The sequence below is a fragment of the Sinohyriopsis cumingii genome, chromosome 6, assembly GCF_028554795.1.
Source record: "Sinohyriopsis cumingii isolate HCF-2022 chromosome 6, ASM2855479v2, whole genome shotgun sequence".
NCBI lineage: Eukaryota > Metazoa > Mollusca > Bivalvia > Unionida > Unionidae > Sinohyriopsis > Sinohyriopsis cumingii.
The window spans coordinates 126,198,691-126,225,427 of record NC_142966.1 but is presented as its reverse complement, the minus strand read 5'-3'; the positions used below and the strand labels follow the sequence as shown (position 1 = coordinate 126,225,427).

Below are 26,737 nucleotides of genomic sequence, written 5' to 3'. Positions count from 1 at the left end.
ATAAGTGAATATTAAAGCCACATTCCATGATGTAAATTAATGGATAATAGCTTTGGGCTTTTGAACAGGTTGCTCCTAATCCCAAGTGCAAGCCATTCAGGAAGGTTGGCAACTATAAATGGCAGACAAGTAAAATTGCTGTACTGAAACCTAACTGGAACAGGATGACAAGTAGACAACATATGAAAACTGCATGGTCACTAGATCAAGCCAAGTAGGTCACTTTCACTGAAATGATTTATATTCCTAGTATAAACACAACCAACAAATTTCATGATAGGTGACACATAAGTGCCCAATGAACAAGGCCAAATGTAAATAACTTGACGTAAATTGCTGAGTATTAAAACTAGGGGTCCATGACATACCTTTACATATGGCAAGTAACAGCCTCCATGTGGAAAAACTTAAAAGTTTTACAACTGTACATAGACAGAAACCTCACGTCAAATTCACATGACCTGAGGTGAAATATTAGAAAATTGAGGGGTTGCATTTCTTAGGCCTCACATTTATGACATCAATGGTACCCCAAAAAACACCTTTTTCAGTCAATACTTTATTGCGTTACCCCAACAAATAAGTAAATATATTGATTCAGTTACATTATAAGAAATGCACAATCAATCAATACATCAATGGGGAGCCAAATCTTCATCCCAGTCCAATTTTTTCTCTCCATTTCTATTTATTAATTCGCATAAGCGCAAGACTTGAGTAAATCGAATATACATAAGTGAGGATTTTACTGTAAATGCAATAAGAATACTGTGAACAGCCACGATGTTTTCAGTAGTATGTACTGCATGATTGATTGCAGATTACTGTGCAAGGGATATCAATGACCTTGACCTTGGGTAAAAGCATGCAGTCGTGAACTAAACTTAATATGCAGGAAACTTTTTTCTTTCGTAGAATTAGTGTGACCATGATCTCAAACCTTTTGATCCCAAACTCTACAGGTTCCTTTTCTTCCCAAAGTGCAAGCCAGCCACGAAGTTACTCTAGAGATCCAGTTATTTTGCAAAAGCAATTTTTTCCTGCCAAAATGGCTTTAACCTTTAACCCCTATATCAACTGTTCTCTTCCATACTTTAAAATCAAGCCACCTTCAAAAAGAGAATGAGGAATCTAAGGGGGAACGAAAACCATTCACAATCATTAGCAAAGCAGTATCGATGAAGCCCAAGTATTGCCATAAAAATGTAACCATTTTATATGAAAGTATCATTTTGGCTGTAAATGGAAGTGAAATGAAGTTATTTTGTAGAAATAAATTTTCTTCTTTTAGTAACCTTGACCTTTGACACAGTTTCCTTGAAATAGATAAAGTTCTTTACTCAAAGTGCAAACCATCCACAAAGTTTGGTGACCATAGATGGTGGGCAACTCATGGTCAGATGAGCTAAAAAACAAGATGATCTATTGATCTCATTACATGAAACAGACATCAACACTTGTATGAAACTTTGATATTTCCAGTTCAACATATTTGAATACTGCATGTAAAATTAATGGGTGTCTACAAGCAATGTGTTATTATCCGTGCAGATTTACGAAATGTTTACCAAAATTTCTAAACACATACACGGTTTATAATAACTGAAACGTTGCTGTTTCATCATAATGATTGGCAACTCAACCTTCCCTCAACATATTCGATAGGCTGAATGAACAGTGAACAAATATTATACTGCTCATAACCATAATTGTTCCATTTGCTTTATGTCTTGTACTTTTCATTTTGTATGACATGTCTTTGTTCAATATTTCTGAACATGTCTGTTAAAAATCACTAGGATCACTGTGATATTGTTTCCAGCAACTACTTATATGAACAAAATGAAAAAGATGAATGAAGTATACTGCCTTAACATGACCATGGTTGCAGATCAACAAAGACTAAGTAACGATGCCATAGCTGACAAACTTGAAACTTGAAATGAGGTTTCTTTAAAGTGTTACTAATCCAAGGTTCTGGTAATAAATTTGTGTTTCAACGGTAAAAAATGTAGATTAAAGAACTTTGTAATTTGTAATTTATCAGTCAATCATCTTATCAGTACAACTTTTATTTTTTTCAATATGAAAAACATAAGCAGATGTGGAAATATATAATTTAATTGGAATGGGTAGTTCCTGCATAACTGCAAGGCATGGTCAATTACACTTTTACCGTTTTGCAAATGTTACAAAAACAAGCCATTTACAATCTGAAAATGATGAAGCCTATGCGTTGAGTGGTCTACTTCACCCACTGAGGCCCTGTGGGGACATGAGCCAATCATAGTGACCTGCAAGTTGCATTAGCTCTGGTGCCTACCATGTACAGGCATGGTTGTGCTGCTTTAATGCATGGATGAAGTGCTTTAATGAAGTGTGTGGATTTTTTTATGCAGCTTTAAAAAAAATTAAGTCATATCACTACCATATCTGCAGTGTGGCAGTTTACATTGATGTCTAGCATTGGGGCATCATGCCGCAGACACCTAGCATCACGTCCCAACCAGAAACATTATCCTGACACCTGGCTTACCACTCCTAACAACTGGCTGGGGGTTCAAACCCGCAAGCTCAAGCACCCATGGTGGACACTCTAACCACTCAGACCACTGGAGCTGTCCGCATGGATGAAGTAAGAATACCACATAAAACTGCACATCATTCTTATCCTGGAAAACCAGTTTGAGCTTACCAATTATCAGCAGCCCAATTAATGGGAAAAAGCTTGAAAAGATCATTTTTAAAACATCTCAAGGTTATGCTTGATTGTAATACCTCTGACCTTGATCTTTATGTTTCTGATCTGGACTGTCAAAAGTTGGAAGGCAAGCAGACACTGTTAATCTTTTTCCACATAAGGCTCAAATAGTTTTGATTTTGTGCATGATACAAACCAAGCATTTACAGAAACAAGGAACTATAAATTTTATGTGGAAATAGCAGGTTGTCTTTCCCAATGAAAGAAATTTAAAGACACAAGTGACAATAGAGTCAAGGATATTGAGGGTGTAACTTAACATTTAGAGGGTAGCAAAGAAACACACATGAAACAGCTATGTGATTTATCCCTCCCAACTTTGATGGGGAGTGGATAATAATCCAAAAACACGAACCTTGTACATTTATTAATAAAATATATCAATATTTTCTTATTATTAACACCTTCTTTTAATATAGTAAGTTCACAAACCTTAACACACAGGACATGTAAGATTATTTAATGTCAACACTTTCAGTTCAACACTAATGCCAATGAAGTTTCCCATAAAATACTAGCATAAGACCATGTTTCTTGCTCTAGAAGGAGCATGCCCTCATGTCAAATCAAAGGCTTTTAAAGTGCTTTATTGGAAAATCATGTAAAACTCAATCATATAGTGCTGCTGTAATGAAAAGGATTGAACGAAGATTCTGGCATTCACAAGTGTGAGTTAAATATATATATATATATATATATATATATATATATATATATATATATATATATACCATTTATCCGCCTCAAACAATAAGCCATTCCATCTTTGGTGTTGGTGGCCTTATAACAAGTGGTGGGATAGCCAAAAGTTTTGGACTTTGGCTGTGGGTTGCTGACCTCATGTCAAATCAAAGGCTTTTAAAGTGCTTTATTGGAAAATCATGTAAAACTCAATCATATAGTGCTGCTGTAATGAAAAGGATTGAACGAAGATTCTGGCATTCACAAGTGTGAGTTAAATATATATATATATATATATATATATATATATATATACCATTTATCCGCCTCAAACAATAAGCCATTCCATCTTTGGTGTTGGTGGCCTTATAACAAGTGGTGGGATAGCCAAAAGTTTTGGACTTTGGCTGTGGGTTGCTGACAGTAGACTCAAGAGGCACCAAGTTGTGATATGTGTCTACCTCTTCAGGAATATCTGTAACAAATAGGAAAAATTACAGCGTTTCTCTAACAAATATAATGTGACAAATTGCTATATGTATCAGTAAAAATTATTATACAAGTTACTACATGTATTGGTATGAAATGAAATGACAAATTACAAGATGTGATTGTAACAAATATAATATTAAAAATTACTACATCTCTCGGGAACAAATACCAGTAGAAAATATAATATGCATGTGTATGTGATTTGGATTTTTAACATAACTTTAAGAATTTTTCAGTCATATCACTACAATGTCTGCAGTGTGGCATTTATAGTGATGTCTAGCACTATTGCATCATGCTGCAGACATAACATGATGTCCCACCCAGTCAAATTATCCAGACACCAGGCCGACCAGTCCTAACATAATATGACAAATTACTACATGTATTTGCACCAAATATATGACATATACTGGTATGAAATATACAAATTACTACGTGTATTTGCACCAAATATGACATATTGGTATGAAATATACAAATTACTACACGTATTTGCACCAAATATATGACATATACTGGTATGCAATATACGGACAAATTACTACATGCAATTGTAAGAAATTACATTAAATAAATTATTGACCAAATATTTAGGGCCATCAGACTTTGCTGTATACAAAATTTGTAACATTTTATTTCTGTGATGTAAAATCTTTGGTGAAAATATTCCATATTTGTGAGAATACATTTATACCACTGATCCATCTTTTTCTAAATCTATTTCTAATGAAGAAATCATAGAAAAACAATCACAAGTGTTGGTGTAGGATGGAAAATGCTCTCATTCCTCTGCAGGTGTGACAATGTCTGCTCATGTCCGAAAGACCAGAGTGATATGCCTTTCTCACAGGTGTATGATCATGCTTCTAGTGTAGAACAATGAGAATGAATATATCTTTTTACATCACATGACTGCTGTCTTTCATCACATGACTGCCGTCTTTCATCAAATGACTAGTCTTTCATCATATGACTGCTGTCTTTCATCACCTGACTGCTGTTTTTTGTCACATCTCTGCTGTCTTTTATCAAATGACTACTGTTTTTCATCAAATGTGTCCTGTCTTTCATCATAAGATAATAAAGTGCACATAAAGCTGGCAAAACTCTTTTCTTCCATCATTACTGGAACATTCTTTTAAACAGTAACAATAATACATTTACATCCTAAAATATGATGTGGTTTAAGTTAGTTATAAAATGAACACTAATATGTAAGTACAGAATATTATGTCTGCAAGGCAAACATAAATCACATTTTTGTAACTTAATAATGGAAGAGTCTTTGTTTTGTAATATATGAAAACACTAACCTGATGTGCTAGGATTGATTTGTGCCATAGTCAAAGCTTGTCTATTCAAAATTTCCTAGAGGAAAAAAAGAATGTGTCATTAGTTCTTTGAGTTCATGAACTTTCTTAAGACCGAAAGCATGAAACATACACAACTTGTGTACAGGTAAGCAATAACTGATTTTCAAGGTTACCTGAAGCTATGCGCAAAATGTGATGAAAAAAAATTCCCACATAAATACTTTCTTTTTTTTTGGACAATATACATGAATCCAATAATGACATACTCAACATATGGAACATCCTTACATAATGACCCACACTGACACCTTGCTTATGTATTGGAAACCAACATTTTTCTGTTAATGATGCCATACGACTACTTATAAATGCAGAAATACAATTCAATTATAAATAATCCATTGTACCTCACCAATTCTAATCACATCAAAATATTGTTCTTCTTTAATATTTGTTCGATAAATTATGCAGGCATTGGTGTTTTAAAGCAACTCACCATTTTGAGCTCATCAGGCATGAAGAACTGAGGCATGTTAGATTTGATTTTCATGTGAGCAACATGGGAAGGAATGCCTGGATACATGGCAAAGTTTGGAAAACTCTGTAAAAGACAAAGTGATATCTACATTGATGCCAACATGTGAAAGAAAACATATTAAAGAAATAAACTAACTTGTAAATACTGTTTATTTCATCAAGCAACTTTCTGAAACTGTTTAGATCCATCGGAAACCTTGAAAATTATTTGTAGAACACCTGTGAAAAAAATCGTAATGAATCTAACTCAACATCACCTTGAACACGCAGATCAATGATAACAAAGAGGTTATAACTGGCACTTGATGAGGAGCAGAAATGTACAAGTCATTAAAGCTGTCAAAATTTTAGAAAACTTCTACTAGGTACCTGTTGATCCCGAAGATCAGTTACCCAGGCACCCAATCAAAGGGACATTGTATTATAATGTGTACAAAATGAAGTAATGTCAACATTGTTTTAATTTAGTCTCCTATAAATATCACCACCTAATGTCATCTTTTTCAAAGTCCAAGAATTCATCCTCATTTTCTGATTGAAGTTCTGAAATCCTCCATCATCGTCTAGTATATTGTTGTAGTCATCATAAATATGATCTGGCTTCCTTTCCACAGCCTCATTTTCATATGCAGATGCTTATTTAGAGGCTGAGCTTGGGCTCTGTTAAGTAACACTTTGATTATACAATTTGTGAAATACTGTATGTAAATCAAGATCAAATAACCACCCCATTATTTGCCACTGTACCACACTTGTGGCTCAATCAAAGAGTTATCACATGAAAAAACAAGCTACAGGATGAAAGTAAATTGTTTACAAGAGGCAGGCTTCTGTTTGGCACTGATAAAGTACATGTATTTGCAGCTCAATCAAAAGGCTCATCGGCTTGAAAACAAAGTGAGTGCTGCCTTTACAAACACTGGCAGAAAACATGTATATGGTCAACAGGTACCCTATGACTAATTTATTATCCCAATTTTTATCAATTGATGGGTACCAGAGTACCTGAATACCCATTGCTATCTTTATTAGTTATGTATTTTAATGATACAAAGGCAGAAAAATACATATATACTTATAAAAATACATATATACTTATCAACACTTTTCGGGGATATATACATGGCAGGAACATCCATACTTACAATGCCCTCATTTCGATATTGAAACTCTTCAGGTGTGTAAAAGTAAGTTGTACCACCAACATTTTCCTGAAACAAGACACTAGCATGAAAAATCAATATTGCTATGTAATATTGAAATTAACAAAGACAACATATAATCATCATTTTAAACTGTAACTCACTCAAAAATGTCAAATAGTTTTCAATGTTGAAGGCAAGTCAGACTTGTGTCAATGCATTACAATGGTAAACATGCAGGCTAACCGTACAGTAACAGAAAAAAAATTAAACAGCAAATAAATGTATACAAGTATGAAGATCTGTAGCTATTCATTTATCTTCTTTAAAGGCATATGCCTAGCAGGCTTTTCTCTGAACTGTTAATTATGTAACCTGATATACAGGTAAAACCGGTTATAACGTGATTTGTTATACAGCTTATCACGCAATGGTAGCATGGCTTCCACTTTTTAATTGAAGGTGACCTTTCTTTTAACATCCTAAATACATGCTCTTGGAAAAGCCGATTATTCTTATCCCTAGCAGATTTTTAATCCCAGCACTGCGTTTCATGTTGCCTTAACTTCATCGTGCACCTTTTCCACCATACTGGCATGTATACAATTCAAAACTGAAGTATATTCTATGTTGCATGACACCTGGCAAACAAAACAAATGATACATGATCAACAGGTTAGTTAAAACTGATGACATTTAAATTTCAATGCACATTTTCTATGGGGAAGTTTATTGGACATTTTTTAAAACACGATCACGATGTTATACTTGGGACCCCGAGCATCGCATTATAATGGGTTTTACCTGTATACTTAAATACCTCAAAAGACACAATCTGTAAAAGCAAGCAAAGATCAACTGTATGAAAAATATGAGGAAAACAATTGGGTCACAGTGACCATAACCACCCTTTATAAACATCCCTGTACACAAAATGTGCAGGATAGTCTAATAGAAATGTAAAACACGAGTATATAAGTCATTAAATGTAGGCAATTTAGCAAGTTTGCATTGTAATGACAGAGATGAATCCAACAGGTGTGCATCCCTGTAGTTAAAAATGCCTTAGAAACTGACCTAAGCACAAAGTCAATGAAGTATGAAATACAAGTCAGTGACCAACTCCTGGTAAGGAGTTGTATTCACTGAAACACATATAGACACAGACAAATAATTTAATTCCCAGAGACTGTAATCTTAATGTTTTGCAAAAGAAATGGTACGACTATCAAACCTGAATTTAAATCCATATAGAAAGCTTTTAAAACCCAGACAATGACATGATAAGCAGCCTATTTTATAGAAAAAGCTTCCCCCACTTTTTCAAACAAAACTGTTCAGGTCTTGTCCATGTCTTTTACCAGTAAATATGATTTTTTTTTGAAGGTTCACTTATGACCTTGCTAAATGGAATCAAGAACATTTTGGCTTTTAAAGAATGCATTTTTAAAATCAATATCTGTTTCTATTTTGAGAATCTCCCACAAAATCTAAATTGTACATAGGAACATGTACTAAACCACATGACATCACTAGAAACAAGTGTAACTACTGACATTCACATAAAAAAATGTACAAGATTCATTTTAATTTATTGAATTAAAACATTAATTTCATTCTGCTTAAATATACATGTTGATTTGAATTTATTTATTAAAAAAGTGTCGAGAAAATTTTGACAAAAAGCCTGTAAAATGATATACAGTAGAACCTGTCTTAAAAGACCACCCCTTCTGCCAAAAATTATTGGTCTCTCAAGACAGGCGTTCTTTCATGACAGGTAACAATCCTAATAAAACCAATCAATCTGTGCAATGATACCTGGTCTCTCAAGACAGGTGGTCTTTTATAGCAGTGGTCTCACAAGACAGGTTTTACTGTATCTTCATATAAAAAGTTTTTTTCCCCCCTTAAAAACTCGCAATATGGTTGGAGCCCTACCATCAACTTTCAATGTACTCTGATTAAAGCATGTATATATAATGCAATTATTGTTTGTCAATTACGTTGACAGCATGGGATTCTGCATTGAAAATTGGGACAGTCTGTTAGTAAAATTCACTGCATGGTGGCGAATGCTTCTAATGACAATAATATTTTAAAGTGTGAACTACCAAATAATAAGCAAAGGTTTATCATAATGCATCTTCATTAACTTTACATATCAAAAGTGAAACTAGGAAAGATAAGCTTTATTATTTATCCCTAATACTTGCTGTCACAGACAACATGTTGGCACATTGTGATACAGAGCGGAATATGGAGTAACCAGTCTACTTCACCAATCCAGTTGCCTGAGAACTTGGATCAAATATACAATTATGTTTCAGAGAAGCACCCCAATGATCCATACAGCATTTGCACCTTTACTGACTGAAGAGTTCCACAACATGCAATAGTTTCAGTGAGAATTCAATAATCAGTTAAATTATAACCAATTTAAGTTTTCTTTTCTGCCAAAATTCCTGGCCTGTAGTGACTATATTTAATATTGGCAAAATTAAAGGACTTCTCTCAGTCACGAATAATCCCATTCTTACTATGGACATTTATTCAATTTCCTGGCAGTGAGGGCACTCAGGAAATAAAATCTTTTCTGTACGCCTGGTAACCCTATACATTAACAGCAATGAAATGAAAATAGTATTAGTTTCAAGCTTGCTACTGTCTACAAATATTACATGTGTGCTTTTCTAGAAAAGATCTCAAATGTATTGCACATATTTATTTTCAGCCTACCAGCAACCTTTCATTCCCTTAAAATGGGTATTTTAGTATTCACCTTGTTCCATAGTTCACTGAATGACGTCATTCTTAACAATTATTCAGAGCCACCTTCTGTAACTGTTACAGCAGTTTAGTTATTGCACAATTACTGTTTTGAAGATGCACCAATTAGGATTCTACAGCAATGATTAAATCAGTTTTACTATAAATAATAAAATTTCCTCTTTCAAACTGCCTGAAGCATATAAAATGTTGTAATCAGTTTCCTATGCGGATGTGCAGTCTATAACCCATAGGTAAATTAACTATGATATTACAACAGGGCTCTTACAAAGGGAAGTAATCTTTACATATCCTCTTAGTCAATAAAAAAAAATCATGTGCTTTACATCAAAATTGAAGTACAAGGCCCTTCTACTTTTGTTATGTATACTTAACTTTTATACATGATTGAGGGTTGTGGAGTTAATGGCAACCTGACTTTTGTCATCATTCAAAGGTGTTTACTTGAATGTGTGTTTATGAGTTAGTGAAAATTTTTTGTGTGTGCACAGCATATCTATTACATTGTAGGTCAAGGGATGATATTTTATGTAAAGAGATTTAGTAAACAATTATTCATACTTTTTTAATAACAGTATTTGGGAATCTGTGACCAAAGTTTATTGTGTGTTCAGATTTAATTTGAGAGGAAGCATTTATTTAAATTATTCACTGAAATTACAAATACACATAGACTTTTTGGACTAAAAAGTGCCACTTTGGGATTATTGAGAATTCCAGCAAAGACATTCTGGATTATATCAGAACATTCAAGACTTCATTCAGAACATTCTCTACTTTTGGACTTGTGACGGGACATTTACGATTGTTTGGAATTTAATTCACAATACAATACTGTATGTGTCTTTTGAATTTTCACTTTCTGTTCTAAGAAAATAGATTATTTGTTGAATTTTACTTAAATTGCTGGTTTCACTTCCTTCTGTCACATAATTTAAAACCAAAGATTTATAACCACTTTAGATAAAAATATCTGGCAAATGTTTATATATGAGATACGCGGTAACTGACAGTGAGAAAGGAGATAAATATTATGTCACAGATTACAGTTACAAGGTTTGATAAACCAAGTGGTATGGTCTAGTGTTGATGAAGTCTAAAGTTTAAAATTCTATCAATTATGAAAGATGAAGTTATTTTAACCAATTTCATTATTACACACCCAAGCACAGAGCGAGATCCACTCATAATAAAAAACAGGAATAAATTCAAGAAAACATGTGAAAATGAGAAGAAATTCACAAATCAATAGTGAAGTTAAATGAACAAGATATCAGTCTTTATAGTAACAATCTAACCTCATTTTATGGCCTGTTTTTTTTCTTCTAGATTTGAAAAGTGAGAATTGTTAGTCATACATTTGCAACCTCTAATTGATGATGGATTCTGAAGGGGCACAAGCATTTATTAATGGTGCAACCTAAATCATGCAAATACACATCAGTTTAAAAAGCTAGCCTATAATATAAATTTTAAATGTCACACCTGATCAAAGTTTTGGTACTATAAATAAAGGTACCTAACAGCTAAAAAAAAATGAAAACAATGTACCATAAATGGCTGAGGAAACATCAGAAAACATTTGGATATATTTTATCCAGGTCTTTTTAAACAGGGTATATTTGCTGTTATATGGCTCTAATTCAATTCTCATGAATCATAATGTTCAAGTTTCTTAAAATTATTATACTTTTGGATTAAGTAATGCAAAACGAATAAGTTATCCAAGAATAATATTTTAAAATGAAGAAAAGAAGCATGGTATGTAGGTTGCAGTGACCTACTTTTTAGTAAGATGATGTTGACCTCATCTGGATCTAAATGCCAATTTGCAAGATGTCTCTTGACAGGCAATACCTAAGAAACTGACCTTAACTCGAAACTTAACTAAAGTAGGACAGATTTCGTGATAGGTAATAAAATTCACAAATTATTCTTACTGTTTTGATGGTTCTTCATTATTGCTCAAAGATAAAAATCAAAACGTATTGTTTATTTATTTTTATATCAAAACAAAGGTCATGAATAAGTTTGTTTCTTTTTGATAATTGTCCCTAGGTCTTATTTAGGAATATTATAATAAATTTTGTGGATATATACTTCGTCAAGCATGATCCTAGGCATTCTCAAGCAGTCAACCAATTTGGCTCCACTGTCACAATGACAAGCATAAGCATTACCTTTATGAGCTGTAATAACCGAAAGTTTCCATTACAGATCATGCTCTGATTTAATTCTAGTGGATCTACCTATTTTTATATTACACATTGCTTTTCACTAAATTTTGATTGAACTGAACTGAAAAAAGTTGATTACTATTTGCAATTTTTGCAATCAAAGTACAAATCTAGCATATTTTAACAAATGACATTTGGTTAACCTTGGACATCACCTTCCAACACCATAGTCTTAAGTTTCTAACATGGCAGGAAAAGCTAATGTTTTTTAAGAAGAAATAAATAGGAGGTACTGATATTAAGTGTTTACTCCTTGAGCTATTTCCCTCTAAAATCACACGTGCCACCCCCACCCCTAGATAAAAGCATAATTATTGCCAATGTAAGTGACAAAAAAGTGTGTGATTTGTAGTTTAGATTTTTTTAAACGTAGCTTTAACAATTTTTCAGTCATATCGCTACGATGTCTGCAATGTCAGTTTAAAATGATGTCTAGCACTGCGGAATCATGCTGCACACATACAGCATGATGTCCCACCCAGTCACATTATCCTGACACCAGGCCAACCAGTCCTAACACTAACCTCTTAATGCTAAGTACCTAGCGAGGCAGCTGTTAGTACCATTTTTAGAAGTCTTTGGTATGACTTGGCCGGGGTTTGAACCCAAGACCTCCTGCATCCAGTTGGATGTGCTAAGCACTAGGCCACCGGTGCAGTCTATAATAAAGTACGACTTGGGTGTAAAAAGTGTAATCTATATATTACATGCCAGAATTACAGCACTTATGTACTTTAAAACTAACCTGGTCATGCAGCCAGTCAAAATTCTTCTTACAAAGGGCAAAATCCAAATAGATTTGAACCAGAATACGAACACAAAATATACTGAAAAACTGTTTATATTTAGCAATCACTTCAACTAGTCTACATGTGTAACTTTTGCTGAATGCTTGTGAGCTGGAATTCTGCAATGATTATGGTCACGTGCTCAGAATTCTGTATTACATTACTCTCACATTCATCTTTTAAAGTTTGTAAAGTGGTGTTGATTTGTCACTGATCTGACATTCATTGAAGTTTGAAAAGATCCATCTGCTCTAACATTTTCTGTTATATAACATCCACAACTCACACCATAGAGCATTTCACTTAACATCTGGCAACATTTTCTTTGAAAAACATAAACTGGTTCACTAACTGACTAGCTCATGAATAAAATGAATCTGTTACGCAAAGTTCACTTTTGAAGAAACCGGTCTGTTTTCTTCTAAATAGGTCATATACAGTTGCTATAACAAAACTGAGGAAAGTACTCTTAAATTTCTGCATGCAGCAGTCATCTTTTTAAGAATATTCTTAAACTGATATGAGTGGAATTAAAGAGATGAAAATAAAATGACAAAACCAACTTTTATTGCTTTACTTTTGTTTTTAATGTAGCAAAAAAGCTACATTCAGTCTCCTGGAAAATGTAATTTGGTGGAAAACAAGCGTAATGATTATGCAAAAATCATAATGGATGGCATGCATGTAAAATGTCCATCACAATTTCTGTGGAATAAATCACTGGTCTGTACTGCATCAGTTGGCTCAGAGAAACAATTCTTTAAAAAAGACATAAATCTATCACACACAAGTCACTGAAAAAATATTGAACTAATAACAGTTTATTTTACTCAGTTTGAGACCTTGGGCTTGAAGAATGGATGACCCTTGAAAAGTGTGCCTCGTTAATTCAGTGCGTAAACCCACACAGGCAGACCGACTTTACAATTTTAGTGGCCATTTCAAATTTTAACTCCCCAAATGATAATAATCTGAACACCAACATAACTGAGAACATAAATCAATGGAATGGGAAATAATTGGCAGAATTCAACAAACAGTGATAGTTTTCAATGGAGCCAATAAAAAGTAACAAAAAAACATATGGCTATTTTTAACTGCACATCCAACAGATCTGTCAGCAACAGTTATCATCTACTTAAACCTCAGGGCAGCCACTGAAATTCAGAGTTTTGTGTTGTATAAAGCCATCTTACTAAACATATATCCTGCCCGGTCTGAATTCACTGAAAAGGGACTTTCTTCTGATTGTTCACATTAATATAACAAGATAGTTCAAATTAATAAAGCCTTTGTCATATCTCTGAACAATAGTTCAACCAACACCAATTTAAGTGTCAAGTTAATTTTCCATACATGTTTCTGTGTCTGCATTTTTCCAGATCCATTTTTATGTTGATTGCACAGGTCATGTTTTAGACTGGTACAGTGGTCCACCTCATGAATGCATCCCCAGTTCAGTGGCCACCCAGTCTTTGTGGCCAGAATCCCTTGGCACCGAAGAGTTTGTATTCATAGGTATCCCTCAATAAAGGCTACCCCTCTAACACAACCAGCGGCCAACATATTAGTGCACAAATGTAAAATTTACCACTCACAAGTGACCACATTTTATAATTAATGTGTCCAGAACCAATATTTAAATGCAGTAAAGTAAGAAATATGATTATCTTTTCCGATATGATTCCAGATGTCAGGTTTTCATTACTGAAAGAAGTATTGGTATACATGTACTATTAAGGTTATATAATTAACGCTGACGTTGCAGGAAATGGGGTCAGCAGTGTTTTGATAGAGCTCTGGCGGTCACAAAGCGTTTTTTGGTTGTTTATTTTTAAATTGCCAAATATGACTAGATGTAATTGTCAAGTTCATAACATGGTCAGATAGAAATGGGGTCAGCGATGTTTTGATAGAACTTTGGGCTTCACACAGTGTTTTTTTTTAAATTATAAATTGACAATTATGACCAATGTAATTGTCAAGATCATAACATGGTCAGATAGGCTACAAAAATATTTTGTGAATTAACACACACACACACACAAAGAAACAATTAACCTTGAACAAAACAGGTTACCAGACAAAAACCTAAAAAGCATGTGACAGTACATGTATCACTTCCTTTATCACAAGGATTTTTGTTTACCAAAGTTTCATCTGCAAAATTAAATTGCAGTACTGTACAATTAGCAAATCATTACAAAACTTTAACCTGTCATCACGTAAACAAATAAATAATACTTTAGAAGGAAAAGTAAAAGCTATTTGACTTCACGACAATGGGGAGAGTTCACTTGCCAAAAGATTTTATGTTGGTAAGATTCAAACAAATAAGATCGTAAAAGATTAGAAGAATATTCTGTAGCAGTGGGAAAATGGAGTAAATAGAAAGAGAATTATTTTAAATACGAAACAACGTATGTACCAAGATTTAAATAACATTTTTGAATGGTTTTGTAATGCTCATGCCATCATTATCCAACTCTCATTCCATGCCTAAGAATAAGAACTATTAATTTTACGTTACCTTGAAAAAATGCTTGTTTTAAAGGCAAGAAGAACATCTTAATAATTAATGCTACTTTTAAATGAAGATATTAACTGGTTCAAGTTACATGTAGCTTTCCTACTATACACACTTATACATACACATCTCATATATAAAGTCCCCCTCTGGAAAGGCCACCTGTCTTATAAGGCCACTTTCCTGGTGCAGAAGGGGTAGCTGTATAAAAGGGGGACCATTGTATAGGGTGTGAACCAGACTAGTTACAATTTAACTAGTTTAATTTACAAATGAAAAAGGAATTGCGATGTGAATTAAATTCATATGCCAGCTGTTTCAGTGTAAAATGTGACAGATACTTATTTTCTAGTTGCTGCATTAGGATTCATATAGTTACCACTGAGCAATCAGCTGTCAATTTTCACTCTTCAATTCTAAATTTTCAGTCACAACCAATTTACTCACAACTGGAAAAGCTGTAATTAAGTTTAAAAAAAGCACATCAAAGTGATCAGCTAGAGCGTTAACTTTGTTAAATTTAAAGCTACAAAGCATGAAAGTAGTCACAGGGACCTGGTTTAGGTATAGATGGATGCCGAGATCAGATTTCATGAAGGGAACAACATCAGTGTAAGAAACATTTATCAGAATGCATGTAAATCAATGGCTTGAAAGCAGACCACAAGCACAATGATGCCAACAAGTATGCTACTGGGGGCAAAGCAAACGCTTTCTTGCACACACATTTAAGAAAAGTAATTCTAAAATAAAATAATTACTTGAATTGTAGCACTCCCAGACTTAGCTGGAATGGTAGTCTGTCGGAGGGGTGCAAGTGGGGACCCTGTCCGGCGCATCATGAGGGGGGAATTATTGGGAGACAATCGTGGACTTTGATTTGGACTAGCACCCGACGGTACTGATGACAGATTCATACCTGCAATGACAGACAATAAACATCAACTGCAATCATTAAGCAATGTTCAAAATAATTTAATGAATTACAACTTTTTATTTTATGCTAGGCAGTGAATTACTGGATTTTCCAAGTGAAATAAATGTGCTATTCACTGGAGTGAAACACGATAAATATTTTCACTGCTGAGCCGATAACATTATAACCAAGAAATCTGAGTAATTGTTAGAGGTAGCTATGGCTGACTAACGTACAAATAACTAAATTAAAATCCTGAGATAAGCATATGCTTTCTACTTCATTTTTTTGTTGTTGTTGTTTGAATGGGCTGTTCTACCTTCAATTAAGAAGGAAAATTATGTAACTCATGATATTTTCTATGTGAATAAACACAAAACGCAGCAGAACATAAACAATAAACTGCTGACATTATTGCATGGGATACTGCAATAAATCTTGTTTTAATATTCTGTTTTGCTTTAAATTAAGGAAAAGTATGTTACGACTGATATTTTCTATTTGAACATGCATGAAATACAGCATAACATAAACAGTGAGCCACTAACATCACTGTATGGTATACTGTAATAAATCAGCTATCAATCCGTTATACACATTGCTAGCCAATATAGTTGAGCATAAGATAAAAAGAAAATCTGAGTCCTCTGACTGAATAATACATTTCGTCTTGTGGATAGAGAAAAACTACAGTAAAATACAGAACTTTTTGGCCAATCGATGATAACAGAACCTGTCTTGAAAGACCACCTCTTCTGCCAAAAAAATAATTTTGTCTCTCAAGACAATTGTCTCTCATAACAGGTCATGAAACTATATAATCAATAAATTTTTGCATGGAAATTCTGGTCTCAAAACAGGTTTTACTGTATATCCATTACTGACACATTTCAAGCAAAAAGCCACTCTGCAATAAACTGCTGTAATGATATACGTGTTGCAAGAATGCTATTTCAATTCAAATGAAACTCTGATGATTATCATTTCTACATGTTTGCTACAATACCAAAAATATATAAATCATTTGATCACTATGACTATATGACCATAGGTTTAGAACACTACAGGAGATTTTTTTAAACTGCCCAAAAATGGACAATTTTTTGTTTCACTCATTCAACCGCACTTTAAAGTTTACATTTACCCTCTTTGCCTGACATCATCTCATGAATCCAGTTTGCGACAAGGGGTTTGAAAAAAATGTTATCATTTACCTAGAATTTGAAGATAAAACCATGACACCATGACCATGGTATGCAAACTGTCCATGACCCCTTGACATGATAGGCAAAATGTCAAAAGACTGAGACCATAAATATACCACTCATTATGCATGTGCCTCAAATGTTTTATAATTTAACATAGAAACAAATGAAACCTACAAATATTGACCTGTCACCTTGACCATCAGGATAAGACCTCAAACATGCAATGCACGAAAATATACAAGCTTGCCAACCTTCATCCATTAATCTTACACAGCTACTAGGTTTAAATAAACAGGACAAATATGACATAAATCCAAAATATCGATCTGTGACTTTGTTTTTGGAGATGGGACCCCCAATAAGGCACATGAGATGTGTTATTGATGATAAAGCTGTACCAAAAAAATATAGTGAAAAGGAAAGCATGATAGAAACATATAATACTAATACATTCATGTTGAAAATGAGATACCCAATGTGGTAAACAACACACCTGCTAATTATGACATGCATGTATACCAAGATGGACCTCTTTAATTTAAAAAACCCACTAAAGCTATAGAGAAAAGGTGTAATGGAAAACATATCAAACTGAGCTATGACTCTGACCACATGATGATATTTCCATTCATTTGGAGAGTAGTTTCGATAACAATATTTTCAAGCTATGACTTTCCATTCTGGAGGATTGGCAATAAGACGTTTTTAAAGATAGTTATTGTAGTTGTCATATTGGAAGTCAGATTGACACCATTTTCAATTATGACCAACTGGGCATCATAAGAAGTCTTCTGGTGACAACAACACATCAATATGACTTTCTGTTCATGCAGATATGTAATAACAAGATGGCTGCCATGGTGGCCATATTGGACATCAAATCAACTGCAGTTCTGTTTAGAACCCAATCTTATGATCATATTACCAGCCATTCAGGAGAAATAGCAACAAGATTTCATGATAGTTGCTGTAGCAGCCACATTAGAACTCACATCAACCCCAATTTCATTTAGAATCACCCCCACCCCCATAAGAAGCAATTTAGCAAAACCCCATGTTGATATGACCATCCATTCATGAGAAATAAAGATAACAAGATTTTCAATTAGGTCACTGTGATGGCCATCAAAGCAGAACCATTTCTATTTAAGACCAACTAGACAATGAGATGAAAGTGTATATACAAGATTTTCAAGATGGTCATAGTTGTAGCTATATTTGATATCAGATATCACCATTTTCAATTAGGACCATCCAGACATCACAAGATGTCTTTTTGTGAAAACCTTATGTTCATATGACCATCCATTCAAAAGAAGTATTGAAATCAAGATTTTCAAGATGGCCACTGGTGGCAATATTGGATATATGAGCAAACCATTTGACCATTGAATGAATGTGTGTGTGTGTACAAGATCTTCATGAATGCATTACTGTGACCATACTGCATGTCAGACTGGAAGCAATTTTAATAAGCACCAGCTAGGCTATTATAACCCTCCAGACATCAAAAGATGTCTTTTTGTGAAAACCTCATTTTTATATGACCATCCATCCATTCAGGAGGATTAACAATAATATCTGCAACCAACCTGACCATGCAATGTGTGAAAAGTTTCATGACAACAGTCCAAGTAGTTTCAGACGACTAGCAATAACAAACGTGTTCTAGCAGCAAGATGGACAGACAACAGGTCATCCCAGAAGCTCTTCTGGTCTATGACCAGTAGTTCTAAATTTTTAATATCTGAGAAGAAGTCAGTTCAAGTTTTGTTTTTATTTTTAGTCATATCATTTATATTTGATGATGATGACATAATCTGAACAAAAGTGAAAGAGAGATGTGCCAGATGTTTTCTGTCAAATTGTTTTTTTCAGGTCATTTGAAGGCTTTTCTATTTTTCGTAATGGTGGCCATATTTGTTTATGGACTGGCATCATTTGAACAAATTTGGTAGAACTTTCATGCCATAATTTTTATTGTTAAATCTTGTCAAATTCTTATTAGGCCTTATGAGAAGTTTTAATTTTTATTTTATTTTTGCATCACTTGAACAAATTTTAAATAGCTTCATGCCAGGATGCTTTCTGTCAAATTTGGTCAAATTCTGTCAAACAGTTCTTGACTGAAAGTCATTAAAAGTTTGTACCTATTTTAGTTACAGTGGAATATTTGAGTGTTGATTTTGTTTGAATGTAATGCATTAACAATCAAAGTAGCTTTTGTGTAAATTTTTCCTTCAAAGAGAAAGGTGGAAAGTAGAAAAGAAGTTTCACATTTTATGGCCAATTTTGGTGCTAATTTGATAGTCATAAATGCAAGAAATTACATTACAAATTACATTACAGTCTGAAGAAATCAAGCCACAAATCTGTCCATAATCCTTGAAAAGATCAGTGAAAAATTTCATTTTTGTAGCCCAATTTGCGGTGAATTACTCAGTGGATGCACCCAGCTAAAATAACAAGAAAATTTATCATATTATTCTATACTGTAACCAATCCTACTTAGGGTGTCAGAAAATTTGGGTCCAAAATAAAATTACTGATCAAGGCTGTCCAAAATAAAGTTTGTATTAAAAAAAAAAACTAGTCAGAGAAAAAAATTAAGGAAGACCAATTTAAAAGAATAAAACAAATGTGGTACAGTGTTGTTATAGCAATAAACATTTCTATCATTAAATTACATATAAAAATCACCAACAGAACCAGTCTTTGAATTTCTGTGTGTTGAACAAAAATCACATAGGTCTCATATGAGCTAAGCTAATATTTCTCCTGATTGCCACTTCTCCTTTTAAAACTACTCTGCCATTTCCATCATTTATATTTCCAAGGCCCCAGGCACCCAAATGGTCTAAGGCACTCTACAGATCACTCACACGTTTCACCTCTGCATATGTGGGTTCAAGCCTTGGCTCAACCAGTGATGTAAGAAAGTTTGCCCATTGCTTTCAGAGGTCAGTGGTTCTTCCTGCATCAAGTATACTGGCTGCCATTTACAGCCTATCTCATGCTCAAAATGGTGTTAAACCCCACAAAACCAAACATAATTTTTTCCTCAGCATATTAAACTGAACACCATATACTGCCCTACTCTGGGTGCAAAGACATGCCGAAAGATCATGGTGCATTTATTCTAGTCCAAATCAAACATTTTAAACAGAAATCTTATTTTGTGATAAATAAACTAGACTACAAATTACCTCCAATGTGGCTAGATGACCCTGAAGAACTGGAACTGGTCTGTGATAGAGACTGTGACAGGCTAAAGGTTGAAAAGTTCGGGGAACTGGAGCTGTGGGACAAAGTAACACTTTTGGGAATGAACTCGTTCACATTGGGGTTGGTCCCCTGAAAATCAAGACACAAATTTCCTAGAATAACAGGTCTCGTACAAAAAAAATGAAAACCAACTAGGACATATTTTCTAGTCATCTCAACCATCTCTTACAGATGTGTGCAAGATGCAGACTTTTATATTCATAGCTGGGCATTCAGAAGAAAAAAAACAACAAATGACTGAATTTGAGATAAATGTTTGCTGCATATGAATAAAACAGGTTTTGAAGAATTTCCTATTCTTTTTTTAACTTGTGAAAAATCCGGGATATAAAATATTTCCATCATATTAAATAACAGTAGATAAATATATCAGCCACAGAAAAAAACACATCATTAACAGACAGTATGTATTCTCTGTTTAAAAACATATTATTATCAATTCAACACAAGTAAAAAAAACTTTGGACGTCTATTACTAATAACATTTCAGTTTCTATCTGTAGTGGATACCTTACTATAGGGTGTCCTATGCAAATGTAAAATGTTTACCAGTAACTTAGGAAATATACTCATAAATACACTAGTAACCACAGCCATGTCAGCTTGATGCATACTCCCTTTTGCTAAGAAACATACCATATATACCTGCTTAACAATCGAGTCCAACTGCAAACAGAACAGACCCTGACCTGCCAGTGCATTATGTGACTGCAGATAGGTCTGTGCAGTTTTTGCAGTTGGGCTCAACTTATCAGTGAATATACACAGTAGCTCACCTTTCCACTAGATGACAGATTCATTGCTGCGATGTTGTTGGTTAACTGGTCAAATCCACTGTTATCTGATGGGAAAAATGGCTTAATATTGTTCATTAAGGAGTTCTGTTGCTGCTGCTGTGAAACTGGACCATTGATAGAAGACATGACAGAAACTGGAGGTAAGGGTGGGGATGAGGAAATGTTTGGGGGCATCTTTGGGGGCATCTGTGTGCTAGTAAAAGGGACATAACTGTTCTGGGACATTGGGTTGCTCTGTGAAATGGGGCCACCAGGCATCATGGGATTTCCCATGACACGTTGTGATCTTGATACTGGTACTGGTCTCTGTCGCTGAAATAAAGTGAAGAAGGCTTTAATGTGATACAGAGATGCCATAAAGATTCTTATCAGAAATCCTACTGTGATCATACTTCACCTTGTACATATCTGCAATCAGAAAAGAAAGAATTCCACTAAAAACAAATGGTGTTCCATTCCTTCAATTTCAGAAACCTGAATACACTATATACTGTTTATCAAACAATCAACGTTATCATATCATGGTCCCTTTTCATTCCTGTTCAATTTTTTTACCTATCTGAAGTCTCACTAGCTGTTTTTTTTTGTTGTTGTCCAGTGCATTATGTCTATTACATTGATTAACTCTAATCCATATACCAGACCAGTCATATAGGTGCACTGGTACTTTTCTGTCCACCTGCATCCACATAAAATTCACATGCTATCCAATAAATCCTAATTTATGAGTACAAATTTTTAAGTTCAGAATAATAATTCAGAATGTGGAATTTTAAAAAATACCAATACTTCTGGAAAATTGTGAATGATTGGTACCTTGGTGGCACACTGATCAAACTGAGCACCAGAAGACTTTCAAGTCCAACAAATACTAATGGACAGCTACTGAAGACAAGCTGGACAATTCATTACTTGCACTTGCAAATACTTACAGAAAATGGCTGGAATTCCCCACCTGGGTTATCCCCAAGAGAGTATGGGGTGTTGTAGAACTGGTCACTCATACCACATCCAGAGATGTCCCCCATTCCTAAGAAAAATTATAAAATTAAACAAAGTTAATGTTCTCAAAGAAAACTGGTTTGTTTCCTGTACCATATATATATATATATATATATATATATATATATATATATAACTTGCTTCTAAGTTGAGGCAAACCATAAACAACAAAGATATTGATCTTCTAAAGCATAATGCACCTGCAGATCAGGGTCTATGTTGTTTGTTTTACTCGTTGCTCCTTACAAACTGCACAGACCCAAATCTATCTCCTCCATCTACCTATATATATATATATATATATATATATATATATATATTGTAAAATATTTTTTTCACTGATTATTTAATATTTACTAAGTCATAATGATCAGTACAGACCTTCAATACACTGCATATTAAGGACAAAAAGACATCAACTGGAGATTTGTTTTAGCAAGGTGCACTCTTCCAGAGATGTGCCCATTTTCCCAGGGATTTAACTGAATGGAGGGCTCAGGATTTTGTACCTATAGCTGTTTTTAATCCAAAAATTGGTTTCTTCCTCAAATACAGTATCCAACCACAATATATCAGGAAAATATGACATATGCAGAGGGAGTTGCATCCCTTTACCCATAAGTTGATTCTAGCTAATGTCTCATAATGTATCTAAAGCAGCTTCAAGTGCAGTACAAGATTTGAACTCAGTTTAGCACAAAACAATGAACTGGCGTAGCATTGAGAACATTTTTTGCCCCTGTAAATAAAGCAGAAGCTACAGTAACCAGATTTGTTATGAAGCTGCTATGTGACCTGGGAAGGTAGTCTGCTGATACATGTACCATCAAGTGATTTTCACCCCTTTTGGATGAATGGTCTCTGAAGTAACAGCTGGACAACATTGTTTCCAAGGTTTCAATGATGTTAGCTACAGAACACTGTGCTGGTTGTAATTGGCTTTACCTTATGCTGGGGACTCTTATTTCGTTTCTATCTCCAGATAGAACTGGATAAATTTGTCAAACATTTGGACCAAAAGTGAGTGTATAAAGTTAAAAATATACAAGTACAATTTTATAAGTTCTGAATAGTAACTTTAACTCTTGTTTTTTCATATTTTCCTGACATGATTGCTGATGAAATACTATTAAAAACTACTTATAAAATTTTTTTAAAAATATTTTTTATTTACCCTAACTGTTGTATAGCATATGATTGCAGAAACTGCAACATCGAAAATAGCTTAAAGTAACAAATTGGTATCTGTTTCCAGCGTAAAAGTTTTTTCTAACTTCACACATCCTCTTTGTAGTGAATACTGACTCAAATGTCAGCACCTTCAGTTTATCAGTGCAATAATTTGAAACTAAATGGGGCAGTACATGGCACCAAGGCAGGATGAAGCGACTTTCACTTTTTGGTGTGTTTGGTGAAATGACTGACTCAAAGACAACTTTTTCACTCAAACCATGTGTAGTCAAAGCCTCAGGAGTTAAATGCAAAAGAAATTCATCTGGTCCTGAGTTAGATCAACACACATTGAGTACATGAATGCAAGACTACAGGGCCTGAAATATTACCATTTCCGTTTTTGAAAGGTAAGAATAAGTGAGCTCTATCAGGTCAGTCTGCTTCTGGTACCACTTAACTGCCCTGATGCAGTCCTGCAGTCTGCTTCTGGTACCACTTCACTGCCCTGATGCAGTCCTGCATTCTGCTTCTGGTACCACTTCATTGCCCTGATGCAGTCCTGCAGTCTGCCCTGATGCAGTCCTGCATTCTGCTTCTGGTACCACTTCAATGCCTTGATGCAGTCCTGCAGTCTGCTTCTGGTACCACTTCAATGCACTGATGCAGTCCTTCAGTCTATGTCTGGTACCACTTCACTGCCCTAATGTAGTCCTTCAGTCTGCTTCAGAAACTACGAAACTTTATTTTTGTGGGTACCTAATTAAGTGGATCTATCATTTACAAACAAGAAAAAACAATGTGTATGTCTCAATGTAAGATCATACCAACATTAATTTCCATTCACCTGACTGAAATGGACTTTGAGAAAGCAGAACTAATCTGCTGATTGTTAGGGAATATGTAAATGCAGAAAGGCGACTTGACTTGGAGTTACATGAAACTGAGAATATCTGGAAAGAAATTTCTCAAAATAATGCAGAATCATTCCTAGTTGGTTTCATTTATAGGCCATCTTCCTCCAAAGCAAATTGGAATGATAACTTTATGAAACAAATGGAAAATGTTCTTGCACACAATAAAGAAACGTATACTTGGCGATATAAATAAGGACCTTCTCAATATTCAAATAAGGAACAACAGGATGAAATTTATTGAATCATTAGGCCTAGTCCAGCTGGTAAATGAACCCACAAGGGTAACAGAAAAATAAAGCACTCTTATTGATCACATTTACAACAACCTACCCGATAATGTGGCTTGTGTTAAGGTAATGCATGTTGGTCATAGTGACCACTATCCTACTTTTATGACAAGAAAGGTTAAATGCAAGAGAAATAAGAAAAATTTACACAAAACTATCACTTAGAAATCGTTCAAATTTTTTAATGAAGAACAATTTCACAGTGACCTATATAAAGTTCCATGGATCATGATCCATAATTTGGATGACATAGATGAAGCTCTGAGGGTGTGGACTGACATATTTATGGATGTAGTCCCTAAGCATGCACCACTGAAAGTACAACAAGAATGAAATCCAACCTAATTGGCTTACTGCTGAAATCCAAGATGCTATGAAAACACGAGACAAATTCAAAGCTATGGAAAACCATGCACAATATAAAGTATGGAGAAATAAAATAACAAGTATGATTACAAAAACTAAAAAAACTTATTATCAATCATTGCTTGAATAGAAAACAAACAACACAAACTCCATTTGGAAAGTCTTCAATGAACTCACTGGAGGAACACACAAAGATCAGACAAATAAAATTAACTCACTTCTGGCAAATGGCACCATAGTCACTGACAATGCAAATGTTTCAACGATTTTTTCACCAACATTACCATAAAGTTAAAAGAACCAGTGATAGAAAACAACTTTAATGAACTGAAAAAGTTCTGCAGCAGCGAAATCTCTAAGGAGGTATGTTTCTCTATCCCACAAGTATAAAAAAACTTCAAAAATGTCTCATTGAACTTGATACCAAGAAAGCTACAGGACTTGATCAGATTGGTCCACGACTCATTAAATCTTCTACCTCTGCTATTGTAGATAGCATAATATTCATAATCAATTTAAGTATTGCAACCTCATCTAACCCCAAAATAAGGAAAAGTGCAAAAGTAACTCCTATTCACAAATCTGGTTCCAAGGATGATGCTGATAACTACCGACTATTCTCAATACTACCAAACTTGTCAAAATCGACTGAAAAACATGCCCATGACTCATTCATGTCATATTTAACCAAACACTTGCTGTTATACCCTAATAAATCAGGCTTTAGGCAAACATTCATGTGAGACTGCCTTGATCTCCCTAACTGATAAATGGCTTCAAGCACTTGACCAAGGTAGAATAATAATATCTGTATTTGTAGATTTCAAGAAAGCTTTTAACACGGTGGATCATGAAATCCTTTGGAAGAAGCTGAAAATCTACCAATGTGAGGAAAGAACAGTTGGATGGTTTATTTCATACTGAAGTGAGAGAACACAAGATGTTTTATATAAATAATGTTCTGTCTGAACCTGGAACAATTGGATATGGAGTACCACAGGGCTCAATTCTGGGTCCATTACTATTTATTTTATTTATTAATGACCTCCCACTTTTACTAAGAGACTCAATATCATCTACAGATCTCTATGCAGATGACACAACAGTCAGACATCCAAATCACAAAGCATGAACTCGAAATTTCTTTATAGAATGCCCTAAACAAACTGGAAAACTGGTGCACATACAATGGCATGGTGGTAAATACAGGTAAAACTAAAATATTAAGTATCTCAACATGGCAAAAAAGGACAAATCTTGATACTGATGAACTATGACATGGAAGGATAAAAATTTGCAAATGGTCTGTCACGATAAACTACATGTACTTGGTGTTCTGGTAGATAATAACTTATTATGGACTGAACATATCAAACATATCAGTAAAAAAAGTCAATTCAAGTTTATGGCTTCTCAGTAGGGTAAGACATTTTCTCCCTGAAAGGCACAGAAAACTATCTTATAACAGTTGCATACAACCCTATTTAGACTACTGTAATACAGCATGGGGTAATTCAT

The 26,737-nt window shown here is 34.3% G+C and overlaps 1 protein-coding gene across 1 annotated transcript in view; it reads right to left on the bottom strand.

The window, feature by feature from the left end:
* LOC149797904 (PAN2-PAN3 deadenylation complex subunit pan3-like) overlaps positions 1-26,737 on the bottom strand; it is an 83,348-nt gene that overhangs the window by 45,241 nt on the left and 11,370 nt on the right. The window contains exons 2-9 of the mRNA XM_089962946.1: positions 22,410-22,507; positions 21,457-21,789; positions 20,602-20,749; positions 16,033-16,190; positions 6,933-6,998; positions 5,747-5,851; positions 5,251-5,305; positions 3,759-3,917 (exon numbers count right to left, since the gene is read on the bottom strand). Of these exons, the coding sequence (XP_089819072.1) occupies positions 3,759-3,917; positions 5,251-5,305; positions 5,747-5,851; positions 6,933-6,998; positions 16,033-16,190; positions 20,602-20,749; positions 21,457-21,789; positions 22,410-22,507 (1,122 nt within the window). The remainder of the gene's footprint in view (positions 1-3,758; positions 3,918-5,250; positions 5,306-5,746; positions 5,852-6,932; positions 6,999-16,032; positions 16,191-20,601; positions 20,750-21,456; positions 21,790-22,409; positions 22,508-26,737) is intronic.